The 25,251-nt window shown below is 53.5% G+C and overlaps 2 protein-coding genes across 9 annotated transcripts in view; one reads left to right on the plus strand and one right to left on the minus strand.

Annotated features, from left to right (window-relative positions):
* The window catches only part of PKD1 (polycystin 1, transient receptor potential channel interacting), a 98,926-nt gene extending 83,338 nt beyond the window's left edge, over positions 1-15,588 (plus strand). The window contains exons 32-46 of the mRNA XM_055709493.1: positions 186-235; positions 411-613; positions 1,238-1,343; positions 2,038-2,156; positions 3,296-3,498; positions 3,845-4,039; positions 4,868-5,007; positions 6,090-6,217; positions 6,593-6,761; positions 7,481-7,606; positions 7,774-7,948; positions 8,606-8,893; positions 9,383-9,517; positions 9,815-10,129; positions 10,544-15,588. Coding sequence (XP_055565468.1) covers positions 186-235; positions 411-613; positions 1,238-1,343; positions 2,038-2,156; positions 3,296-3,498; positions 3,845-4,039; positions 4,868-5,007; positions 6,090-6,217; positions 6,593-6,761; positions 7,481-7,606; positions 7,774-7,948; positions 8,606-8,893; positions 9,383-9,517; positions 9,815-10,129; positions 10,544-11,170 — 2,979 coding nt within the window. The 3' untranslated portion in view covers positions 11,171-15,588. The remainder of the gene's footprint in view (positions 1-185; positions 236-410; positions 614-1,237; positions 1,344-2,037; positions 2,157-3,295; positions 3,499-3,844; positions 4,040-4,867; positions 5,008-6,089; positions 6,218-6,592; positions 6,762-7,480; positions 7,607-7,773; positions 7,949-8,605; positions 8,894-9,382; positions 9,518-9,814; positions 10,130-10,543) is intronic.
* A 543-nt stretch (positions 15,589-16,131) lies between these two features.
* The window catches only part of TSC2 (TSC complex subunit 2), a 35,299-nt gene continuing 26,179 nt past the window's right edge, over positions 16,132-25,251 (minus strand). For all 8 annotated transcript variants that reach the window (XM_055709500.1, XM_055709499.1, XM_055709497.1 and 5 more), the window contains 10 exons: positions 23,887-24,047; positions 23,038-23,540; positions 22,162-22,237; positions 21,167-21,253; positions 20,744-20,930; positions 19,529-19,668; positions 19,241-19,319; positions 18,430-18,521; positions 18,043-18,141; positions 16,132-17,702 (listed from right to left, as the gene is read on the minus strand). In XM_055709500.1, the coding sequence (XP_055565475.1) occupies positions 17,535-17,702; positions 18,043-18,141; positions 18,430-18,521; positions 19,241-19,319; positions 19,529-19,668; positions 20,744-20,930; positions 21,167-21,253; positions 22,162-22,237; positions 23,038-23,540; positions 23,887-24,047 (1,592 nt within the window). In that variant the 3' untranslated portion in view covers positions 16,132-17,534. The remainder of the gene's footprint in view (positions 17,703-18,042; positions 18,142-18,429; positions 18,522-19,240; positions 19,320-19,528; positions 19,669-20,743; positions 20,931-21,166; positions 21,254-22,161; positions 22,238-23,037; positions 23,541-23,886; positions 24,048-25,251) is intronic.

A 25,251-nucleotide genomic window follows, 5' to 3' on the forward strand; every position in this document is an offset into this window, starting at 1 on the left:
GCATGGGGATTCCCAGCGTGCCTGGGCGCTACCTCTGGAGGAGAGCAGGCTCCCGGAGGCGTGGACCCAGGGCTAGCAGCAGCTCAGGCTCCAGGTTCCCAGTGATTGCTGATGTTAATAACCTGTTGTTTTAACCAGCCACAAAACAGTGTCATGTGCCTGAAATGCTTCTGCTTCCTCCACAGGCCTTCTCTGAGCAAACCAAAACAGATCTCTTCTTGGAGGACTCCAAAAGGTAAGTAGGTTTCTGAGGATGGAGCGAGTAGTTTAGTGTAGTTCACTGCTCTGGTAGACTGGGGTTGTGCTGTTGCCCTTCTAGACAGTTCCCTACACACTAGCACAATTGCTTTTCTCATGCTTCCCATTTGCCCTGCATACCTAATTGCACCCATTCCTCTCTTTTCCTGCAGCCTCATGCGGTGGCCCTCTAGCGAGGCCCTGCTCAGCTGGCCAGACCTCCTCAGCGACCCCTCCATCATGGGCAACACCATCCAGAAGCTGAAGAGGGGCCGGGCCAGCCGCCACCTTGGACTCGAGGCCCCATTGGCAACTGAGGAGGACAGCTTGTCGCTTGGTGTTCACCAGGGACAACCTCGATATTTCTCTGCCTCAGGTGGGTGTGTGAGTAGCAATGGCTCAGTTGCTGTGCCAGGGTTTGAATGCCCCAGGGAAGTGCGGAAGGAGCAGTCTGGTCCCTACGAGCCCTGGCTTAACCCTGGAGAAGACAGAATAGCCAAACCTGCCACCATCACCACTGGCTTCAAATTGAAAGGCAGAGGAGGAGGGTTGTATTTTCTTAATGGGAAATCCAGTCTGGCAAAGCAGAAAGCCCGTTGTAGATCAGTCTGAAGTGAGTGGTCACCACTCCGTCAGCAGACTGGGAGCAAGGAGAGATGCGTTCCCATGGGATCTGAACGTTACAAAGCAACCAATGCTTCTTCACTGGTTACGAAGCCACAGTGTGTCTCTGAACCTCTGTAAATGGCTGGAGAAGGAGAAGAGCTTGGCCTCCTGTACCAGTAGTTTCATTTCAGGCTCTGCAGCCAAGCTGGGGATAGACAGGAGCTAGAAGACAGGGATGAGGGGAGGGCTGTCCCATGAAGAAGGACCTCACCCTGGCCCTCCTTCTCCCCAGTTCCATCAATGTGGCTGAGCCAGAGCAGTACAGACCCATCCCCTGGTGCAGCGCTGGGTGCTGTGCTCCTGCCAAAGCTGTTTGCACACTCTCTTTCCCCAGATGAGGATCTGATCCGGCAGATCCTGGCAGATGGAGCTAGTGGCATCTCCCACTCCCAGGACCTAGGGCCGTACATGAGGGCTGAAACAGATCTGATCTCAGGCCTGTAAGTATTCGGGGAGTGGAGTCCCGCCCTGAGCCAATGCTCCTGTCCCTTGCCCTTCCACTCAGCTTCGCAGTGGCCAGTATTGCACAGCCAGTTCTGCACGCAGCCACAGTGAGCTGTGCTGGGTGTTGAGACACTGCAAATGCCTTGTCATTACTCATTATGTTCTTGCTGGCCATGATTCCTCCAGCCCCCACAGCCAGAACTCCAGGAGAGGGCATGGCTACCCTTCCAGGAGCCACCTGGACTATCCCCTTAAAGCCCCAGCTGAAGATGTGTCTTCAGAGCTTTGCAGGCTGCTGACAAAGTGCCGGGACATGGGTTCACTTCATGGCACTGACAGGAGGGAGAAGGGGGGGGGTTGAATCTCTGTTGTGTTATTGTGCCCAGAGCTCCCTGCTTTGGGACCCTGACCACCGCCCAGCCGGGCTGGCAGCCCACCACTGGGTAGCCAGTGCAAAGTGGCAGATCAAGGGAGGGGACAGACTTTCAGCCCTTCCCTATGAGATGCCCGAGCAGAGCGTCTGTGTGCCTTGGCGGGCTGGGCCCGCTGCTGTAGAAGGAAGAGCTTGTAACTGGCCTGGGCGTGCTGCACGGGTGTCAGCACTGGAGCTCAGCCCACCTGGGTGCCATCCTGCTTACCGCAGAGCCAGCAGTGGCACGGCTCAGCAGTGGCATCCCTTGGCCTTGGCAGGTCCAGCATGTTCGGGGAGAAGGTGGAGACTGTCATGATGCAGAAGCTGAACGACAAAGGCCAGGGCATGGCAGCTCCTCCCAGGGAAGTGAACAGATCGGCCAAGTCGACGTGGACAGGTACCAGCGCTGCAGGGCTGTGCCAGCATCGGGCAGGGAGGTGGGGGTGCGTGGGAAGAGCATACAGCAGCACTTGGGAGGGGCAGGCAGGTAGATGGAGAAGGAGCTTTAGGAAAGGCTGCTCCGCCGCTTGGGACATATTTGCTCTTTCCTGCCGGCTTCTCTTGGAGCCTGAATCTCAGTAAGCCCTGGGCCACCAGTTGTTCTGTGACAGTGGTGTGTGTGACTGTGCACCCTGGGAAAGCTCTGCTCACTGCTTCCCCAGTTCCTGTGCTCTCTGCGCCCCTCTGCGGCCACCAGTCCCTTCATCCATCCAGCATGAGAGCGCAAGAGTCTCTGGTAAATAACCAGAGGGGGAAGGCAGGCAAATACCAGGGAAAGTTCAAATGGACAAACAAAGCAAAGAAGAGAAGAGATGCTTCCTACTGGGTCATGCAACATGACAGCTGGCCAGCTGGGCTGGCACAAGGCAGGGAGCAAGCTGTCAGGCCTGCAAGGTCTGGGTGGTCAGAAGTGCCTGGGTGCCCGGTGGAGATGGTCAGCATCAGTTCTCTTACCATGAGCTCTTGGCTTCCTAAGGCGTAGCCTCCCTGGGCCAGGCTGCAGCATGGAGAATTGGAGGCAGCAGCAGTACTCTTGGGTCTGTTGAAGTCCATCACTTCATCTTGATTGATGAATGGTTGTATTATCTTCATCCAGACATTGATTTGCATGGGTGGGTGAAGGAAGCTGTGCTGAGAGAGCCCCAGGGCAGGGTGGCTTGGCAGTCTGAAGGCAGCCAGAGCAACAAATCTGCGTGGTTTTCATGGGTTTGACAGCAGCTCCTCCAGCCAGGCTGGGCATACCCAATGTCCTGGAGCTCTGAAAGAAAGTAGGGAACCCATCCCACTACCCACACCAGGATCCCATCTCTTCAGGCCCACCCTGTTGTCTGCAGATGGGAGGCTGCTCTTCTGAGGCTGGATGTGTTGCAGTGTGCTGTCTGCATTGCTACTTAGTGGGAAATGTTTGGGATAACTCACCTCCAAACTCACCTAGGACTGGTGGTGAGCTCTCTGCTGGGATGAGTGGTGTGCTCAGCCCTTCCTGTACCTGTTGGGACCCTTAATGCTTATGCTTGTTTTCCCTCCTCCTTCCAGTTGCAGATCAAACATTCAGAAAGCGCCTGCTGCCACCCTGGTGCTCCTACCTGGCTCATGGTATCAGTCTCCTCCTCTTTGCCACCTCCACGGGGGTCTCTGTGTGGATCGGGGTGGGCTTTTCCTCCAGCGTAGCCCTCATGTGGCTCATCTCAGGGATATTCAGCTTTCTGGCATCCTTCTTGGTCTGGGAGCCCCTGAAGGTAAGAGTAACATGAGTTCACAGGCACATATCTGTACATGTGTATATATTAGCTGTAATTAACATCTTGTCCAGACACTAATCAAGTCATACTGAATGCTGCATGGATTGAATACTCCCTCCCGTTGCTGTATCCCTGCAGGAGGGGAAGGGTGTGCACACCAGCAGCAGCAGGAGAAGCAGAGCTGGTGGCAGTTTGTTTTAAAGGTTGCCTAGCTGCTCCAAGAGAGTGCTCAGCAGCTGAGCCGTGCTCGCTGTCTGTGCTGAAATGCCCGTGGGAGCTGCTGGCCACGGCGGTTCTGGTGGCACGGCTCTCTGCAGGCTCGTGACACTGCTTCTCTCCCCAGGTTCTGCTGGAAGCCCTCTATTTCTCACTGGTTGCCAAGCGCTTGCACCCAGAGGAAGATGATACCTTGGTGGAGCATCCGTTTGTTGAGCATGTTTCCGAGAAGATCAGCAAAGTCCGACCACCACAGGGGTTTGCCCTTTTCCAGGCCAAGGAGGAGGCCAGGAAGGTCAAACTGCTACACAGGATGCTGAAGGTAAGACATCTCCTGATGCCTGTGGTGCCTAGGGCAGAGGCAGAGTGCTAGCTGTGGAAGCTGAGATACATCCTTGTGTGGGTTCTCCCAGTCCAGCTGTGGTCGATCTCCTGAGCTAGTAGATGCATGTCTCCCATTTCTGCCTCAGTTTCCCCATCTGTAAAAGACTGGCAGTGACATTCATCTTCTCTGTGAAACTCTTGAGATCTGAGGTAACTGGAAGGCACAACCATAAGGGGGTTGATTTGGAGCGGCTGGTGTGTTTGACTCCTTAACTCGGGTGTTTGAGGTTAGAGCAAGGTTTGCAGTGTGGAGTAGACACAACTTGCACAAAAAAAATCACTGGTGGAGTCTTGCGAAACACAGAACTCCCTGTGTAGGAGCAGAAGTTTCAATCTCTCTGTAGCTCATTCAAGACTAATCCTCCACACTTGTGCTGGGAATACACAGCTGCTTTAACAGAGTCAAGTTATTTTTAACTGAGCGATTTCCCTTTAAAGGATGGAAACCCCCGTAACTATCCTATAAGCCGAGCTGCCAGCATATAGGAGCTCGTGCAGGGAGGTTGTGCGATGTGTATCAACTGAAATGTGGTGCCGGGCTGGCTGCTTTCAACAAAGAATATTGTTACGAGCCTGTGGTCTGGGTTTCATTTTAAGCTGCTTCCCATATGGAAAAAGAAAGAACAGCATGCTGCGGGTCCTGATCCTGCTGCATGGCAGGCAGCAGGCAGTGGAAAGCACCGGTTTGCTGCAGGATTGGGAACCAGCCTGTGTTGGGTGCAAACCACCCCGTGCTTGGGTGCAATCCCTTTCCACTCTCTGCCAGAATTTCCTCATCTACATGATGTTCTTGCTGGTGATCCTGCTCACCAACTACGGAGACGCCTCCCGCAACAGCAGGGCCTACCTTCTGCAGAGCTCCATCAAGCAGCAGTTGGGCAGCAACGAATTCCTCCTCATCAAGAGGTAAGTGTGAGGGGTTGGGGAGGAACAGGGTGTTGCTTTATACCAGAGAAGCTGTGCAGGGCTGCAGCGAGGAGTCGGGGAGCAGGCTGGGATTGGCTGCTGGGCTCAGGCTCGACAGTCGCTCCTTTAAGAGGTTCTGGACTCTATGGGGAGCACTGGTGCCTCCGTGGAGCTGGGCACTCACACGAGCATGGCAGAGCAGTGAGCAGGTCTGGTTTTGTCCCTGTGATTCCGCTTCCCTCCTGGAGAACAGAGGGACCTGTTAGGGGTTGAGAGCTTTAATTTCTTTGACTTTCGAGTATTTCCTCAGTGGGGAAGGGACTGTGTGAATTATAGATGTTCATCTTTCTGTATCTGGTGAAAAGGACACAAGTTTGCTCTGGCTCCAAAATTTACAACTATAGGGTTTAGCCACAAAACAACATCACGAGAACCAAAAATAACATCTCATATAAATACAGAGTCCTTCCCTTCCTTGCTCTGCACATACAGTTTAACTAGATTAAATTTTCCCAGCTGAGTTTCCACACTGCTGCAAGCTCCACCAGTCCAGACTGACACTGGAACAGCTGCTGGGGATTAACAGCATCTTTGTACCCATCTCACCACAGACCCCTGGATTCTTCTGTGCAAACAGACATGGCTTGTCCGTGTCATGCAAAGTCACAGAAACTTTCATTCACCGCTGTATGAGTCAGGACTGATTCCAGCAAACTCAGTGGAGTTTATGGGGTGAAAGTGGTGTCAAGGGGGAAAGCAGAGCAGAGTCTGGTCCTACATATAATCTTTTTCCACTGCGCTGCCACAGACCCTCTGGTCTGATCCTCCTCCAGGTGCCAAGTGGATTCAGTCACCTTTAGGTCTTGCATGTCAAATAAATGTTTTCCTGACCACAGCCCAGCTCTTGGGATGGATGGAAGTGCTGCCCCTCCTGCCAGCCAGGCACCCGGCAGGAGAGCAGCTCTCCAGAACTCAGCCCCCCCTCCAGATGAAACACTGCTGGTTGTGGGTGAGACGTGCAGAGGCTGCTGTAGCAGAGTTGCACCAGCAGCTCTGCCTCTCACACCTTTTCCCCATTGCAGGTCAGATCAGTTCTGGGTCTGGATGTCGCAGGTCTTCCTCCCTTACCTCTACAACAACCAGTCAGGCCAGGAGAGCTACAGCACCACACTGGGAGCAGCCCGGCTGCGCCAGCTCCGGCTGCAGGAAGGTAGGTGGGCGAGGGCCCGTGGCTCTGCTGTCACAGGGTGAGAGGTGACAGTCCTGGAGGGTTGAAATGGCCAGGTCTGGGCGTAACTGGGGCTGAGCGAAGCAAGGCTAGAGGTTATGGAGGCAGGTTTTTATTTGCAGCACGTGTATTAGTGGTGCCTCTGGTTCTGCTTCTGCGGAGATGAACTGGGGCAATCGGTCATGGAGATTTACACTTAGGGGTTGACTTGATTGCTGGAGGTGTGACTGAGGCTGGGGAGATGGAGGGGGTTTGGGAAGAAGGGAGATGCTAAGTGTGAAAGCTCAGCTGTGTGCCCCAGCACTATTTGGGTTGTGTTGGGCTCCCCACGGGTTGACAGTGTGGGTCTTGTTGCAGCTGAGTGCCAGCACAGTGCCCGGGACATCCTCCATAGCATGGGCACAGCTGCCAGGAGCAACTGCACCAACTCGCACAGCTTTTCTACTGCTGACTATGCAGCTGGCTGGGAAAGGGCGGCCGTGAATGTGTCAGCTGCGTGGTCCTACTCACCACCCGACCTGACGGGGTAAGTTGCTGCCCAGCCTGCACCTGCACCCCCTGCTCCATCTGCCAGAGACATTGCATCTTTACAGTTGATTTGGTGCCCAGGGTGGTCCCCAGGCCTCGCCTCATGAGGCCAACTGCAGTCCCTGAGCCTGCAAAGTGCAAAAGAACAGAAATGCCAAAGGCCTTCCTTCCCTGGACATGTCCACACTGGCAGTGTGAGTGATGGGAGGCACGTAGCTGCTGCTCACCCAGCTTCCCTAGAGATGTGTGTCACCTTGAGCTGTCTGAGCGGCAGTGTAGTGCTGTCCTCAGGGGCCCAGGGGCAGAGGGCTCAACTCCCCAGCTTCAAGGGCAGAGACGAGCTGCAGGACAAGGTAACCCAGCTGGCCACAGAGGCCGTAGAGCAGCACCGGCTTTCTGTTAAAGTGGGGTGTGGGAGGTTGGCCTTTACCATCATACTGGATATTAAATCACTGCTGGTTTCTGCTCTGGTTTGTTTGTGGATGTGTCTTCATTGAAGTCTGGGGCTGTTCTGAGGTTGGGAACACTTGGGATGGATCAATGTGCTTCTGTAATTTGTCTTGTGAAACAAACAATGAGGCAGCTGTCACCCTTGGATGAGCAGCATAGGGGCTGGGGTCTGCACCTGCACCCTCGCTCCTGGCCTGCTGGGTAGGAGAGCATACCGTGGTTGATCTGTCCTTCAGCTCTCACCTCGTGGCTCCTCTTCCTCTGCAGGGTCTGGTACTGGGGTTACATCTCTTTCTACGATAGCAGCGGTTACGTCCAGGAGCTGGGGGCTTCGCTAGAGGAAAGCAGGGCTCAGCTGAATTTCCTTCAGCAGCACACTTGGATCGACAACATGTAAGTGTGGCGAGGGTGAAGGAATTGTTCTGCTGTCACCCAGGTTTTTAGGGGATGCTGCTGGAGTGTCACAGGGGCAGAGGATCTGTGATCTTACAAAACAGTGGCACCGAAGCCCAGAGCTGGTGTTGTCCCAGTGCCCTGAGCTGCTCTTCTTCCCTTCGCAGGAGTCGGGCAGTCTTTGTGGAGCTGATGCAGTATAACCCTAGCGTGGACCTGCATGCTGCCATCACCCTCCAGCTGGAGTTCCTGGGGGCCGGCCAGGCCATCGCCACGGTCACCATCAGCCCCTTCCCACTGCTGCGGCTCAGCAGGGGTGTCACGCTGCAGCTTCTCATGATGGTCAGTGTGTTACTTCCCCTCTGTGCTCCTCTTCCCTCTTGGTCGCTACACAGAGGGCTCTGGGGACTCATTGCCTGGGCTCCCGGAAGGGCAGCGTTAGTCACTGTGGGCTAAAGCTCCCCTGCGTGGGGCCACTTGTCTCCACACCTGTCACCGCTCTGCTTCCAGGCCTGGATAGCAGACGGAAAACATCCCTGGCACCACCAAAGGGAAGGAGATTCCTCCTCTCTGGTGGCACTTGTTGGTCTTGTCTCAGCCTTTTTGCTTCCTTGGACTCATGCGTGTCGCTGTGGGATCTTGAGGCTTTTGTTCTGTCCTTGGCGGGGACAGCAGCCAGCTGAGCCATGTCCCCAGAGACCTTGCCTGGGCCACGGTTCAGTGTAAGCAGAGCCCTCTTCCCCTGCACACTGCCACCCTGCCCCCAGCGCACTGGACGTGGTTTGAGGAGCTTCACTGCTAGGGATGGAGGGAGCGAGGCACTGAGTGAGCGAGGAGGGCATGGAAGGGCTCGGGGGCGTGCTCCAGCTCTAGGCTGGCAGAACTCAGCCTAGTACATGGGAGTCTTGCCGTTCTGGGGTGCTGCAGGGTCCCCTGGTGCAACACAGCAGTCAAACGTCGCCCTCTTCTTCACTGGTAACCTCTCCGTTCTTCCCTCAGGTCTTCCTCATGATGTTTGTGGTCTACTTCGTGGTGTCTGAGTCGCTGTCCATCAAGAAGGAAGGCAGAGCCTACTTCACCCTGTGGGGCAACTATGGCCAGTGGGTCTTCATCCTCCTCACCACGTGCACCGTGGTGGTGCACCTCAGCCAAGCCACCCTTGCCGACCAGCAGTGGCTCAAGTACCTCAACAACCGCAAGGGTTTCACCAACTTCTACCAGGTGGCCTTTCTCAACACCATCTTCAGCACTTTGGCTGCATCCCTCCTCTTCCTTCTGACTGTGCAGGTATGGAGAGGGCTGGGTGGGAGCAGCACCTGGGCAGGGACGTGTGCTTCCATCCTCCTGTGCTAGCTTGTCATCTGCGCATAGTCCTGTGGCAGGGGCAGCAAAAGGCCCTGAAGTAAAAGCAAATGCAAGACTGTGGTCCAGCTGTGCCAGGCACTAACAGAATGCAACAGGGCTGCTGCCACATCCAGACTGCTGCAGGACGGAGGTGGTGGGCAGTGATGCCACGTGCATCTCTGCTGTAGCACTTCAGGTCTCTAAAGCCTCTGGGCCCTCGGTTCCCTTGGGGAATTAATTCAGCCTAGTGTGGCTGATGGGGTGATTTTGTCTGCAAGGAGCCCACTGACTAGGATGTCCTCTGCTCTGCCAGAGTCTGCATTTCTCAGACTTGTAGAGATGTTTGAAAGACCCTTCCCTGAGCCAGAAGGATCTCACAGCAGCCTCTGTGATGGGCCCATGTTGTAACACCGTGTTCTCTCTTGCTCCTAGGCTGCCCAGCAGCTGCGTTTTGTCAGGCAGTGGTCTGTGTTTGGGAAAACCCTGCGGAAGTCGGCGAAGGAGCTGGCTGCTGCAGGGCTGGCCTTCGCCGTCCTCATCCTGGCCTACGCTCAGCTCGGCTTCCTGGTAACTACCTGCTGTCCCCGCCTCGTCTTGCAGGGGGCTGCCTGGGGTCGCGTGTCCCCTCATCCCTCAGCCTGCTGGGCCCTCTGGGAGCACCGGTGCCCAGCCTGCCCAGGCTGCTCGTCTCCACGGGCCTGGCGCCTTTGACCAGGGGCAGCGTCTTGGCTGTCCCCGCCGCAGCCGATTTGTGGGCCGCTCCTCAGGGCTTATCCTTGTAATGTGGGGTAGTGAGTACTGGTGGTCAGGGGAACATTCTGCCACTGATCCCTTCTCCCGACATCTCCAATGTCCCCTTTGCAGCTCTTCTCCTCCTCCTCGGAGTCCTTCCGCAGCGTTGGCAGCAGCCTCCTGCTGCTGTTTGCCATGCTGCGGGGCAGCGGGACCCTCCGCCCCTGCCTGCCCGAGTCCTCGGGCCTCTACTGCCTGTTCTGCACCAGCTACATCGTCCTGGAGGCGTGGATTGTGCTGAGGCTGTTCACCGTGGTGCTTATCTACAGCTACCGGGAAATGCACTTTGAGCTGTACCGCCCCGCCTTCGAGCCCCAGGACTACGAGATGGTGGAGCTCTTCATGCGCAGGCTGAAAATGTGGATGGGCTTCAGCAAAGCCAAGGAGGTGAGCACAGCCTGGGAGATGCCGTGGGGAAGGGGCCCTGTGGCAGGCAGGCCGCAGAGGTTTGCAGTGTTGATGCCCGCCATCCTTAGCCTTCCCTTTGCCTCTGGCTGCTTCCCGCTGCTGTTCAGTCGGGTTCCTCCGGCGGGTGAGGGCTGGAGCAGCGGCCATTCCCGAGGGCCCAGGGGCTCGGTAGCGATGGGGCATTGCAGAGGGCCCGGCTGCCAGTTCTCGGTTCCACCTGGTTTTGTCTGGGGTCTGTCCCCAGGTCAGGGCCATGGCCTGGCGCACCAGGAAGGGCTGGGAGCAGCCCTGGGGCTGTGTGGAGCGGGACACAGTGCCACAGCACGGCACTCCCACTTCCCAGCTCCTGAAATAACTGCCCGCCCTGCCCCGCACTCCCTTATTCTCTTCCAGTTTCGGCACAAGGTGAGGTTCGAAGGGATGGAGCCGCTGCCTTCCCGAGACTCCAGTGACTCCAAATCCTTTCGGGGCCCCACTCCCAGCGCTGCATCTGACAGCTCCTGGGCTTCCACCTCCTCCAGCCAGCTGGACGGGCTGAGCCTCGTGCTGAGCACCCGGGACAGCCTGGAAGTGGACGCTGACATCCAGCGCCTCCTTTCCCTCTTTGAGATGCTGCTTGCCCAATTTGACCGGGTCAACCAGGTGACAGAGGACGTGTACCGCATCGAGCACCAGCTGGAGGGCTCTCAGAGCCGCCGCTCCAGGAGGAGGGGTACCCAGGTGTCCGAGGATGTCCCGAGCAGGTACTGTGCGGGCAGCACAGAGCAGGGGCCCTCGCCTGAGACCCCCTCCAACACGGACCTGCAGCCCCTGCGGGACGCCCCATTGTCCCCCCACTCTGCTGCCGCCCCACCAGGCACCAGGGGCTCTGTGCCCAGCCGGCTCCTTCGAGCTAGCAGAGGCATCGGCATGGCGGCTTCTGTGCTGCCCCCGCACAAACCCTACGCCGCCGTGGCTCCGGCGGTGAAGAAGAAACGGCCTCTCCGGGCCAAGAACAGGGTGCACCCCACTGTCAAGTAACAGGTGGCCTGCTGGGTATCGCGGGGAGCAGTGCCTCGGAGAGCCGGCAGCGCCTGGAAGTGGTTTGCAAAGGGCGGGCTGTGCCTGCCCTGCAGACCTGGAGCCTCAGGAGCTGCCGCTTCTGATGGCTCCCGCCGCGGCGGCTGTGCCTGCCGGGGCGCACGGGGCTGCTGCCTGCACCGGGGTGGCACCGCTGCCATCCTCCACGGGCCTGACGTCCCCATCGGGTGTGCTGACCTCTCCGCTGGTGGTGCCCAGCACTGTGGGGGAGGCTGTGCAGGGCACGGTCAGTGTGCAGGAAATGCGTTAGCGTAGGGCAGTATTAAAAAGTTGTCTCTGAAATGGCTCCATCTGCAGACAGCCTGCACATGGTGACTGTCACAAGGACACTTTACTGGGGACTGGCACAGGGTGACCGGTACAAAGCTCACCTCCCTTCCCCACTGGCTGTGCCGGAGGGAAAGGGGGAGAGGAGAGCCCCAGGCCTTGAAGGTTTGAATTGAGTCTTGGATTTTTGTCGACCAGGCACACTGTGGAGGAAAGCTACAGCTTTCGAGAAGATATTTAACCCTTTTTTTTTTTTTTTTAAGCATAAATATATATAGATATAGATAAATGATATCTACACCCAGATCAGTTAATTTCCAGTATTGGCTACTTTTATCCTCCAGAAATTGGTACTATTATTTGTATTTAAAGAAATCCAATATTTAAGACCAATGACATTGGAAGCTGCAGCGAGCTGCCAGCCCTGCTGCCCGGCCAGGTCGGAGGGGATAACAAGCCGCAGCCGCAGCCCGAGGGGTGCGGAGACCTGGGGCGCTTTCGGCTGTCTCTGAGCATGGGGTTGCCAACGTGCTGGCTTCACTGCGGTCCCCCACCCACCCCCTGCCCACCCGCCCTCGCCCCCACGCCGCAGCCCACGGGGTGTGGGTGCTGCTGGCTGCTTGGCTTTTCTAATCCAAGGAATGTATTGACGTAAGTATATGTATTTTTTTGGTTTACTTGTTCGTATGTACTGCCCAGCACTTTAAACAATGCTTTCCTCAGCTAACAATGACACATGCGATCTAACAAGAACGGGATAATATATCACAAAAGCAGTATTTTTTTTTTGTTTGTTTGTTTAAATCATAAACTGAAATGAGCAAGCGCTGATGAAGTGAACGCAGCCCCCAGCACGCCCCAGCCTGAGGCAGCCGTGCCGGTGCCTCCTGGCACCTTCCCTACGAGAAGCACAAAGGCGCGGGGGGAGGCAGGTGAAGCCCAAATGGAGCTTTTGGGGGGTCCCTCCAGCCCTGCCACCCCGCAGCTCCCCGGGACTCACCGTGCGCTGGGCTACAGCTGGGCTGTGCTCGCCGTGCCCGGCTGGGGAGGGGCTGCGCTGCGGGGCACCCCCTGCTTGCAGTGCCGGGGGTGCTGAGCAGCAGCTGAAGCCTCCCTCGGGCCTGCGCTCACTTGTTCGTCACCGCTTCACATTATGTATATTGTAAGTAATTTATACGGTGGTTTGTTTTTTTGGTTTATTTTAAATGTATATATTTTTGTATGTTTGCTATATTTTCATAGCATTGGTAACGTGTTTGAAACATGTAGATAGGAGACAGAATACTATTGTCAGAGTTATTTAAAGGATGTATTAAGTGCTTCTTCCTGGGAATGTCCCGTGTATATAAAGTATTAGGTGTCTGTGTGCATGTGGTGCGTGTGCTCTCCTCCCAGCTGAGGTTTGGCCGGGCTGGCTCTGGGCCAGTCAGTGCAGGTGGAGCGGAGCGTGGCGGGGCCGGGGAAGCCCTGCGTGTGCTCCTTGGGGTGTTCCCAGAGCCTGCTGCACGCTTTGGGAATGTTGAGGGCCAGAGGGAAGCCGTTAGGCAGCGAGACCAGGCGGGCGGTGCCGTGGGGTGGGTTAGTCTGCGTCTTGCTTCTGACGCTGGTGGTCCTGGCAGGGGGGACCTTTCTGGGCAGAGAGAGGGGTCTCCCCAGTCACCTCATGGCTCATCACATCCCCCTGTCTCCCCATCCAGCTCCCAGCACTTCTGCCGTGCTGCGTTAGATGCTTTTAAAGATTTTATTCCAGCTGGCTGTGGGCTCCGGTGCCTCCGGGCGCCTGAGGGACGGAGGGACGCGGGGTGCGCTGTGTGATGGCTTTGGGGCTGGTGGAAGTTGCCTTCGAAAAACTCAGTTGATGTGAAGGACAGAGGCTGTGGAAAGGTTGCAGAAGGATGGGAGCAGGAGAAAACACGTGTGCTGTAGCTTGAAGATTGCTGAAAGTGAGATGGTGGTTGGTCACCACAGAGGTTGTTGAAAGAGCAGATTGCACAGAGGGAAGTAGAGAGGAGAGGGGAGAAAACTAATTCTGGTAACCGCGAAGCTTTTGTAATGGGAAGGAAAGGCCGGCAGAGGAGGAGATGACAGGAGTGCCCAGAGCGCGGCAGCGGGAGCTGGAGGTTCCCGGCCCGGCGGCAGCAGGTGCCTGGAGCAGGTAGACAGCAGCGAAGGGCCGCAGTGCTGGCGTCAGGGCTGCTGGTAGAAGCGATTTGTTCCTCCTTTTACAAACGGCTCCATCTGCTCCACAGCTTTTCTGGTATCTAAAAGTGGTTTTCAAGCCAGAGATTTAAAACAATTTGCCTTGGGGTTTTTGGTCCTGTTTACTTACCCAGGCAGCACAGCCACCAGGCTCGGCTCCGGTAGATGCCCGTGACTTTTTTTGGTGACAGGGGTACAATGCTGGTGCATGTGCCTGCAAGCCATGTCCGAAAACCCTTAAGGCAGTAAGAGGAGCAGCTGTGAGATGTACCAGGACACCTGGGATGTGGCTCTGCGGCTCTGATACTGGCGCTGGGCACACATCTGCAGTTGCATCCAGCTGCTGAGCTCGCCACCCCTCCGGCATGCCCTCCCTGGGCTGGGCAGGCCAGAGCTGTAAAGCAGAAGCCCGTTCGGTGAGGTAGGCGCAGGCACAGGTGAACCACAGGAATTCTGTTCTACTTCTGTCCTTAAAAGCCAAAGTTCCTGACGTTCTAGCTGTGCCTCAGAAGGAGAGGCACTGGAGAAGTATTGAGTTGTGTAAACAGCAACTACTCACAGACAAAAACAAGTTGCTCACCTCCTAGCCCCGCTTGGTAAGCACGCAGGAATTTTTTTGGCCAACAAAGTGATGGAAAAAGGAGAGTAATGGTAGGAAGGCGCTCGCTGGCACGTGCTGCTGGGTGGGCCACCAGCTTTTACTCGCTTTTGGGTTCCTACATGGGAGATCTAAGCACAACTGCACCAAAACAGCCACTTTAACCTCTAGCTCCGTACCCGGCTGCACCCCTGCACCCCTTCCCCACTGCAGCGGAGCAGCGTGTGTAGCTCCAGCCACCCCGAGGGCCATGTGAGAGCGTTCAGCGAGTTAAACAAACCAAGCAGGTCTTGGAAATCTCTTGCATCTTCAAGAGCCTAAAAGTTCAGTTCAAGATCCACAGTTCGGGTCTCAGCACCTCCCCACCCTCACGGCTTGACTGTGCCCATTTAAAAGAGCCACTAACTGGAGTTGAGCGCAGGGAGGAGAGCCAGAGGCAAGAGGCAGCAGCGAGCCGGGGCCCGACTGCTCCCAACAGCCTTGAATAAGCTACGGGAGGCAAGCGGGCGGTGTAACCGGGATGCTCCCGAAGTGAGGCACCGGGATTTTTGTTCCCAGGTGCCCGTTTCTTACCAAGCTTGTTCTGTGTGTGTGTGAGTGACTTGATGCGTGTGACTGACTTACCAAGCGCTTCTTCTAATCAAAGAGGAGCAGAAACAGGATAAGACAACTGCCCTACTTCTTTCCTTCATTGGAAGTACGGAGAGCAGCTCTGGAACCCCCAGTTGTTTCTTGAAAAGCCAAACACCTCCGCGCGGGCCCGTGCGCGCGGCGGGCACCACTGACAGCTTTCGAGCAATGATAGTTCTCATCGCAGCATTTATTTGTACAAACTGTAGCGACACTCACAGGGTTCCTTCACTGTCCCAGCTAAGGTACCGCGTACACATGCACTTAGCTGCAGCCGGAGTTACTAGTCACAGTTAGACCCTCGACAGCAACAAACCTGACTTGCAGCCCTAGCCAAAAAATACTCCTGAATGTATATTTCTGTGTTTGTAGTCACCAAGAGAGGGTTTCTTATTTATTGTCTTAAGCCTCACAAAGATGCAACAGTATCAAGCTGCTTAAATAAACAACCTTATCCATTAGTTTAAAAGGGAGAGGGAGGGACTTAAAGAAGTGCTTTTTTTTTACAAAAACCAAACAAACCAAAGCAAATTATTATGACCGATATGCCACCTGTTACTGTCCGGTCAGCATTTCACTGCGAACAAAACTATTGTATTTTGTAACTGTGGGGATGTTTCTTAGAAAATGACAAGGTCAAATAAAAGATGACTGCTATAACCTGGCTCTGGTGCTTTTGTTAACACTCGCTTGCTTCAGCCCAGTCGGCACCACCAGCGAGAGCTCAGCAAAGGCTCGGGGCAAAGCAGCGCCTGCCAGAGCTGCTCCCAGGGCACTCCTCCCCACCCCACTGTCATCCTCTTTGTCTCTGACCGGAATTTTCATTAAGGTTTCCGGCACAAGACACCTTCTTACACCAGCCAGCCTACTGGGGCGGCTCTGGGTTGTAATTAGTGACATCAGCTTGTCCGTGAGGGCTCTGCAGTCAACGTAAAGGAGCCTCAGCCCGGCAGAGGGTGGCACAAGGGCTCGCTCGGCCCCGGCTGCACAAACCTCGGCGAGGGCACGCGGCTGCTCTGGCTCCCCTGGGTGGGCAGCGTGACAGAGGCGGCCCCTGTCCCAGGGCCACCTGAAGCTGAACCAAGGGAGCATCCCCAGCGCAGGCACTGGAACACAGCCCGGTATCGCACCCCGTCCAGCACTGGGTTACTGAAATGAGTGACACAGATCAGAAAATGGAAAGGGGAAAAGGAGAAAGGAATTTACATTATTACGAAACAGTCAGAATCTTCCCAGGCCAGCAAGAACCCACTGACCAGAAGAATATTTTATTTCCTTTATGACTTGGAAACACTCAAAACACAACATACACTTAGAGTTCCCAAACAGCCCTGCACAAGCTAGTAGCATCACTTCAGTCCCCTCGCCTGCCACTTCACAGTTCCCTGTGCAGATTGCACTTGCTTCATCGCCATCGCAAGGGCGCTGCTGTTACCTGGTACCAAAAAGCCGCGCTTCCCATTTATTGACAGAGCAGGAGATAAAGTACTCACAGTATAGTCCAGCTTACATGGTTTCTCCCAGTTTGGTAGTGTAGTGTCTGATGACCATCTTACCACAAGATGGGCTACATAATCCCGTTCCACCTGTACCCGCATGCACGGACAGGGCCGCTCGTTCCCGAGGTGCCAGGAGGAGACTGTCACTATGCGTTAGTGCAACAGGCAAAACTCACTCGGAGATGATGCCCCAAGACATGTCAATAGTCTTTCAAAAAAGGATTTACTGGGTGCACGGAGAAGGACAAGAGTTACCCCAGCATCGCTGCAACCAGTGGAAATCCTGCAGGTGAACCTGGAAGCCAGGTCTGTCCTTGGGCTGGATCCCTGCCATCAGCCTGGGAGCTCGGGCCGGTCATCACAAGCACCTTGTGGCCCAGCGCTCTGCTGCTCGGGCAAGTGGCATCTGCCCCCCTCTTCTGTGTTACTTCTGGCAGCAAAATTGTTTCTGCTGAACGAGGAGGGGTTGCTGTGAATCTCTCTAAATGGAGATGAATCCTTGGGAATTTAAGCAGCATCTGGCAGGTCACCCGAGAACCCAAGTTAACTCTTGCCAGAGCTGGCAGCAGAACGTGTCTGAGCCTGAAGAGTTCAAGTGCTGAGAGGCACCGAGGCTGGGAGAGGAGCTGGGATTCCAGGGTGCTTAGAAATAGTGACTGGATTTTCAGTACTTCATACTTCATTCCCAATAAAATCATCAAAATTCCTGCATCTTCCAACTACTTGATGAACTGCAGAATATCATACTTTGTCTGCTTCCACCAGACGCCGGTGTGGAAGGAGTCCAAAGAAAGGTTCTGCAGGAAAATTCCCATCGGAGATGGAAGCCTTGAAACAGCTCAAACCAAATAAAAACAAAACACATAGAGTTGGTCCTCTCCTGGAGCATCTGCTGGGGATACAGTGTCCTCATCCGACAACAGTGGCAGGCTGAGACAGTGAAACGTTCAAGCCTCCCGGTGTGGTTCAATGCCGAGTCCACGTGCAAGCAGCACAGCCACGCCGCGCCTGCCAGCCCCTCCTCTGTCCATGCAGCTGCACGGAGCCGGCACGCAGGTAAAACGCTTCCGCTGCCTCGTCCGTCCCAGAGCACACACCGACCCGCTGGGACCTACACGAACTCGGTGAAGTCGTCCACGGAGGAGATCAGCCGCTTCCTCTGGCCGGTCTCATAGGTGGGTGGAGGGTCCTGGGCGATCTGGGGAGGGGGCTTTGTCGGAGCAGAGGGATGCATCTGCAGGGGAAGGCCGGGGGTCTGGTACTGGGTTTCTTCACGTAGCTGGAAGTCAAATGAGAACAGGTAAGCTCCATTCTCTGAAACTCACTCTGGGCAGGGCGGAACAGGTTACGCAGGTTTGTCCCACCTTCCCTAGCACAGGGCCGAGGGGGTGCAGCTCTGTGTCCAGATACTGGGGTTCCCAAACCCTTTGCCACCAGGGATGGAAGCTCACATGTCCAGACCTACACTGCTACGCTTGTCATTCCCACAAGAGCTGGATTCTAACCTTCACGCATGTATTGCTCCTCTTACTCGGCAAGTTTTGACAGCTGATTTTAGCGTGCCTTGTTTGTAAGGCAGAGCCCAGTTCCAAAGCCGCAGAACAGCCAGCTTTACTCACCCGGTGCCGTAGCCTCTTGATATGGCGCAGCCTTGCAATCCATTTGGATGGGTAGGTGTCAGTAGGGTTTGATCGACTATGATGAACCTGGGACGCCATCTAATGTGGGAAGGGTGGGGAGAAGCAGGGAATGAGAGGAGGCACATTAACATAACCACAGCAATAAAATGAACAGCACATCTCAGTACAGTTTGACAGCAACTGAAATACAGCTCTAAGTTATAACCGTTTACGTACTAACTTTGACTTCAAAGGTTGACAGCAATAACTGAAGCAGAAAACTTACTTATTTGCTTTCACAAGCCCTACTCATTTCCTTGGAAGCTGGTGACGGACTAAGACACCAGCTGAAAGACAGCAGGTCTTGGGGAGCTCAGGGGTACTCACGTTAGCGTGCAAGGCCATCTGACGGGCCACGAAGGGCAGGTTCTTATCAGAGATGATCTTGGCAACACTCGTGTCCACGAGACCCTCCATGTCTTTATTTTAAAAGAATAAGAAAAAAAAACCTTGTAAGACAGTTAAGAACAAGCCAAAGGTTGCCAAGTAACTAAACAGATATGTAACATAAACCTGAGGGACCGCATCACAGAACCTCAGAAGTTCCTTTCCATCCAGCTCCACGGCTCTAATTGTAACAGAACTCACGCTGCAACTTAACACAGCTGGTGCCCAAATTCCAGCTGCTCTGTAAAGGTTTGAGGAGAGACTGCTGGGCCCGCGTCGCAGAACCAGAGCGTGAGTGCAAAACACCCAGAAGTGCCCCTTTGATCAGAGGACAGCAAACGCCCCTGCAGCTCACTGCACCAGCACTGCTGAGCTCGCACGGAGCCGTGACCAGTTCCCAAGTATCGGGCCCTGTGGTGCTGGGAAGGACAGCAGAGGCCAAAGCCACAGGGACCTCCACCTCCTCTCTCCTCCAGTATTCCCAAGCAACTGTTGGAGGGACCTGCTCTGCTCTGCTGGCACTTTGTCTTAAGTCTGAAGAGAGTGTGAGTGGTACAACGGGAAGATACCTCTTATCTTGGGGAAGATACATGAACAGGACATATCCAGGCATAACTGGGCAGCAAATGGCTTTCGGAGAGTTTCTCCTGGAAGTTTTTACTTTTGAAACACAAAAATGCTGCAAAGTGAAGGCAGTTATTGCACCACCAATACGGGAAAGCCTGAGAACAAAGGCTGGAGGGATTCCTACCTTTCCGACACTGCAGCGTCACCAGGTTACAGTCATAGTCAAGCGGTGTGATGATAACGTGCACAAAATTGAACTGACCCTGGTCAGAAAACGATAAAACGGTCATATACATTTTACTAGCAGCCATCGTGACTTGTGAATGCCATAAACACACATGTGAACCCACCAAGGCAAATAACCTCCATTCATGATCTCGACACTGTTTGCTAAGATAACACGCATCAGATTAAGGTTTTACAACCACCCACGCGCCTGTTTCATAACACACCCACAAGTAAGATCTTGTACCTTTATTGTTCCCAGTTTAAAGTCTTCTCCAGAATCATTGTAAATGATAGAGACAAAATCATTCCCCAGGTGCCTTTTCTTGTCACAGCGATATTTATCCAAATCCTTTGTGGGCATCAGAGTAGCAATGTGGAAAATGGCTGAAGAGGAAACAGAAAAATCCTCAGGCTGGCCTGGGAAAGCAGTGCTGCAAGCAGCGGTGGGCAACATGCAGCACTTTTCTGGAAGACAAAGCAGTACCAGCACCACAATAATAAAAAAATAGTTATGCCCCCTCGATAGGTTCGTCCCCATTTGTGACAGCTGAATCCAGTCCCACTGGATTGCCCCAGTGGTACCTGGAGCACGGAGCGCAGTGGCCAGCGAAAAGGCCGTTCCTGAAAGCTCTGCTCCCTCCAGTTTTTAGATCCTGCCCTGCCAAGCCTTCCCCAGCACCGCACTCAGCAAAGTGCATTAAGGGCCCGGCTGTCAGCGTGTGCCCCGCACACACTGGGAGCAGCGTGCTGTCACGCCGGCCAGCTGCCTCCTCATAGGAAACGAACAGGGAACTGCCGAAGTGCTGCCGGGGGTCTCCTCCGTGACCACAGCAGCACGGTGAGCAGAGGCTGGTTTCAGGAGGAAGAGTTAAACAGCTTAAACCAGGAGTTCCCCTAACTGAGCTCTGCAGAGCACCAGGGCCACAGTGAGTAACCTGCAGCTGCTCCGCTGAACCGGGCTATGTACGGGATGCAGAGAACTGTATGAAAAATCTGGGAAGTTCATCATGGCTTGTTGGATCCTGGATGGTATCTGCACTGCTTGGTGCTGCCAGAGCTGGGTAATGCTGCAGTTCAATTAGCAGTGACCACAGTAATGACAACCCTCCCGCTTTCAGTACTGTCCTTCAGAGAAACGCTTAGCAGTTCTGACACGTACACGCTACCCTCTGTTAACGGCCTTCACAGCAGCTCAAGAACAAACCTCTACGCCAAACCATATCAACCTTCAATAAAGCACACTATTTTAAAATTGCTGTAGAGTAAGTAAGGCAGGTATATGCACCTCTCCAAACTGTAACATGTGGCTTGCAGAGATACCAGAGAGAGAACGGGAAGAGAACAAAGCCCCAGGTTGTCTTTACCACATCCCTGGAAAAGAAACTGTTTGCAGAAGGCAGGTCAGTCTCAAGATGAGAAGAGACCATCCTTCCACTTCCAGCTTCTGGAGCCACCTTACCTTGCATAATGTCATCGTGCCAGCAGTAGGTGAACTGTCCGTCCTCCCCACACACGTCCAGGCCACCAAGGTAAATTTTATCCGGCTGACAGTCTTTGAGCTCAATGAGCTTCCCTAACCCAGTCAGGAACTCCGTATAGCGATAGGATCCGTGTTCATTTGACAGAATTGCGATTTCATTGTTACTCTAGGAAGTAAGAACATGGGAGTCCCACACTGAGCGCTGAGAGCACTCAATCAGCACCAGTGATGGTTATTACCCTCCTAGAAGGGCTTCAGGCAGGCACTGATTTTCAGTGCAAGAAACTAAGGAAAAGGCAGGCTACTGCAGCAGCAGGACAAATCTCACAGCTGCAGTAGCACTCCCTGGCCTTCTGTGCAGATGTAACTATTGCAGGATTGATGCGTCTGCACACAACTCACCTGGCCCTCTCCAACGTAGAGCACTGCGATCTTGTGTGTGTCGTACGAAGGGATTTGATCCAGGAGCTGCACCGATCTTTCAAACGTCTACAATCAAAACATCGGTCACGTCTTTAAAAACTTTACCTCTGCACACGCACTGCCCTCCCTAAAAGCCCTTCAGGACAATGAAGTAAGCACAATTTCCTGACCTTCACTAGTGACTTCCTTGACAAATGCTGCCCAACTCTGTCCTGCAAGGGCACAGGACATCATCAGTCCGAGGTACAGAGCAGTGCTTATGGCATCTGCCACCACACCTCCTTGGTTTTGTACTACAGATGAGATCGATCTGGCAAACTGCACGGGTTAGATGCGCTTGCCATGACAAATTACATCACATCTTCATTTAAGCTCCAAGCATGAAAAATTATCACGTGCCGTGCTCTGGAGAACGTTTTTAGCCCAAGGCATCACCTCCTCTCACCGAGGCTCCCTACGGCCTGACCACCCGAACCTGAAGTGAGGGGAAAACCACCAGCAGGGGGTCTGTGGTGCTCAGTTCACAGGACCCCCAATTCCAGCACTGCTCCTCCAGGAAGTTTATGACTAATTTCTCATGTGGCCGCAGCTCCTTGGCCACTCCCGGTTATATGGAGGGCTGGCAGGTTTGCCCAGTGACATTCTGCCAGTATCACCTAATGCTCAGTTCTCAGCCGGCACTCCTACCAGCAAGCCCCAAAACTCCACAAATCATCCTGCCTTCTGGCTGGGATTCTGGAACGGCACCAGCACAATCTCCCAATGTCTCAAATTCAATCCAGAGCCATAAAGCGGGAGCCGCCAGGGCTGGGGTACAGAATATCTCCCACCTGTAGCATTGTTGGTAGGAAACGCCTTTAAATCACATCATCTGAGCTGGATGTTCATTACTATCATTTATGTTAAAAAAAAGTAATGAGCTTAGAAAAATTAACTGCAAGAATTAAAAAATAAATAAATAAATCCTTGCCTACCTCATTTGGCAACAAAAGGGGCTTGTTGTTTTCATCGCCAAAGAATGGGGAGTGGTACAACTGTAAAAACACAAAGCTAAGGGGGAGAGGGAGGAAAAAGGCTTGTTACCATAAAAGTTACGTCCATTTTGATCTGTTGTATATAAGAACGTTATGTACAGAATTAAAAACAGAGGCGATTAAAATGCTAACAGAGTATTACTCATTTTCTACAGACGCTAGGTACCTGGACTGCCTGCAGTTTGTAATAGACCCCGTCATAAAATACAATGGTTATGTCAAACAGCGGCAGCTGCGCAAATTCCCCGTTCAAAAGGCAATCTTTATGCAGAATGGAGGAGTAGGAATGCACTCCTGCCTCACAGCTACGGGGGCAGTTCTAGGCTAGCAGAGAAAACTATTTTAGAGACGTGTATTTTACCTGCCCTCAGTAAGGTGAAGATTGTCACATAATGCAATTTTGAGCAAAACCCAACTATGACACCCCCTTTCCTTCTTCTTAGTATTTTGCACATTGTATTTCTTGAACTGCAAGACTAGTAAATACATCCTGGTCACAGCAGAATTAACTCTAGGTGACCTGCACTCAAGCCACATGTCCATTTGGACCCTAACCTGGGATAAAGAACATAAGGAAACTATTTATGTATTTCTTTCACCATTTAAGTGACCTGTTTCCTAAATCACAGTTAGTTTGGTGGTAGTGGGTTCAACATGTCTGTATCAGCTCCTGAAAAAACAGGTAATTAATCTTTCTTTTTAATCAGATACAGTTTTGTAGATCCCACAAAACCAGCAGACCCCCTCAAACGAATCCAGCCACGGCTGCGGCTCTGAGCTCACCGTTTCCAGCTTCAGACCAGCCCCTCCACCCACCTTGGGTTTATCCCAGGTACTTTCTCAGCATTGGAGGCTGCTGTCCTGCTCTTGAAGGCATCTCTCTCGATCCTTTTTCCCCTCCTTGATGGGGCTGAGTCAGAGATGGTGTACCCTCGGGGCCGGTGCCCGGAGGGGGAGCGAGGCGAGGTGACAGGACCGGTGCCATCCAAGCCACCTGACCCAGTCACTCCAGTGTCCTCCCCCTTGCCCAGCCAACTGCCCAGTCCTTCCCCTTCCAGGTTCCCAGACTGGGATTTGGATTTCACTTCTGTGCTCAGCCTCCTTGTTACTTCTCTGCCATTTGCATCTTTGAGGACCTCCTGCAGCGTCTGTAGCTCGGGGGAAGAACTCGACTTGCTGAGCGGCTGGGATGGCTGGAAGGAAAGCTCCTCCAGTGTTCGGCCGTCCTCTGACGGCAGGACTCTCCCGATGGGAATTCCACCCTCTACCAGGTCTTCCGACTTCAGAGATTTTTCTTCTTGGCTGGAGGTTGAGGAGGACTTAAAGAGGGAGAAACCAAGATTAACAGTTTTCCTGCTACTCAAAATAAAAGCTGACAACAGTAGCGCTCTAGGCACCCCGACACTTCCAGCGAAAGGCGAGCGGAAAGGTGCCAAGTACAACGCAGCGCAGGCTGCGCCGCTGCACAGAACAGGCAGGTACTGCCACCGCTCTGCGGGCATCGCTCGCAGGCCACCCCCACTCTCAGTCGTGACCCCATGGCACCATGAGTGACTTGTTTCAGAGGGTGCCAAGAGGGACTCATCCGAGCACGGGCACTTCTCCCGTGTGGCTAAAGATGGGGCTGCCACAGAGGACACAACTGCTTAACCTGTTTTTTCTTACCCTGCTGTAAGGCTCCTGGGGTTTACCAAACCTTTCCTCACTCAGGACTTGTTCAGAGCATGAAGTCTCAATGTCCTCGCTCTCTGGAGACTCAGCTGGGAACTCGGTCTCCTTTAGCTCCACCTCTGAGGGGCTCCCTTCCTCCAGCACCACCGCGGATTCTATCGAGACACAAGGCAGAAGAACTGAAGTCTGTAGAGAGGCACAGACCGGCAGGCCCCCATCCTCTCCTCTGAAGTACCAGCCTTTTCCCTACGGGATTTCAACGGAAGGCCACATTGAATGACTGCTCTGGTTCTTTGATTTCTTGTCATGTCAGACTTGCTCCTGGTCCCCCTTTCTGCATAGAATAACTGATCACCTTACCCTCACAGCAAAGGGCTGCATCTGCTTTGGCCAAAATAAGTGCAGCTGTTTCCAATTGTTACTGATGAACAAGCAGGGGACAATGAGGAAATGGGACCTTGTACATCAATGCTCGGTTATCAGGACAGACAGGAACTACAGAGATGTAAGAAAGTACAAGACTAGCATTAAAAGTTCATCGTTATCCAGGCAATGAAGACATCAGTTCTATGCGAGGGGGCAAAAAATTAAGTTTTTCTTGTACTGAAATGCAATGCTCCTGTGCCTTGTAGTGGTCTAGAAGGAGATAAGAAATTTTACAAGGAGCCATTTACCTGCAGTTTGGCAGTTTTTCTGGTATGTCTCAGTAGAAGCAAAACAATTCAGCCCTAGACGTATGAAAGGACACGAGAGCAAAAGTAATACATGCACTGCAGCAGTACTGGGAAACCTGCATGTGGCATCTGATCAGACAAATGGTTAATGAAACCACGCTGACAAGAAAGCTCCTTGAAGCCTTGCCTAGGGTGGAGGAGGTTATCGCAGCACTTAACCTTGTCTCTACTCCAGGCAGTGACCCTGACCACAGGGATGAGTCTGACCAAAGGCCCCTCTTGGCCTTGCTTTTTTGTCCTGAGGAAAAGGCTGGAGAACAGGAGGCTTCCCATTATGCACACAAGGGGACCGGAAGACCAATCTGAAAGGCCAAGATTTGTTTTCCAAAGTAAAAAAAAAAATAAAATAAATAAATTAGCACACACAAAAAAATCAGCAAAATAAAGAAAAAAAAAGAAAAAAGAAATCACTAAAGCAGCTTTTCCTGGATTGATTTCAGCTCGCAGGACCAAAGTTATTTCAAAGAAGCAATTAAGAGTTAGCATTGCACACACATACCTTCTAAAAAACATAAAACAAAATAATAATAAAAAAAAAACAACCCCAAAACAACGTGCTGATCTGGTTAGCTGTCCAAGCCAGAACACACCTGCACATACCCAGTGTTTCCAAGCTGCCCTAGCT

The sequence above is a fragment of the Falco cherrug genome, chromosome 4, assembly GCF_023634085.1.
Source record: "Falco cherrug isolate bFalChe1 chromosome 4, bFalChe1.pri, whole genome shotgun sequence".
In the NCBI taxonomy this organism is placed as follows: domain Eukaryota; kingdom Metazoa; phylum Chordata; class Aves; order Falconiformes; family Falconidae; genus Falco; species Falco cherrug.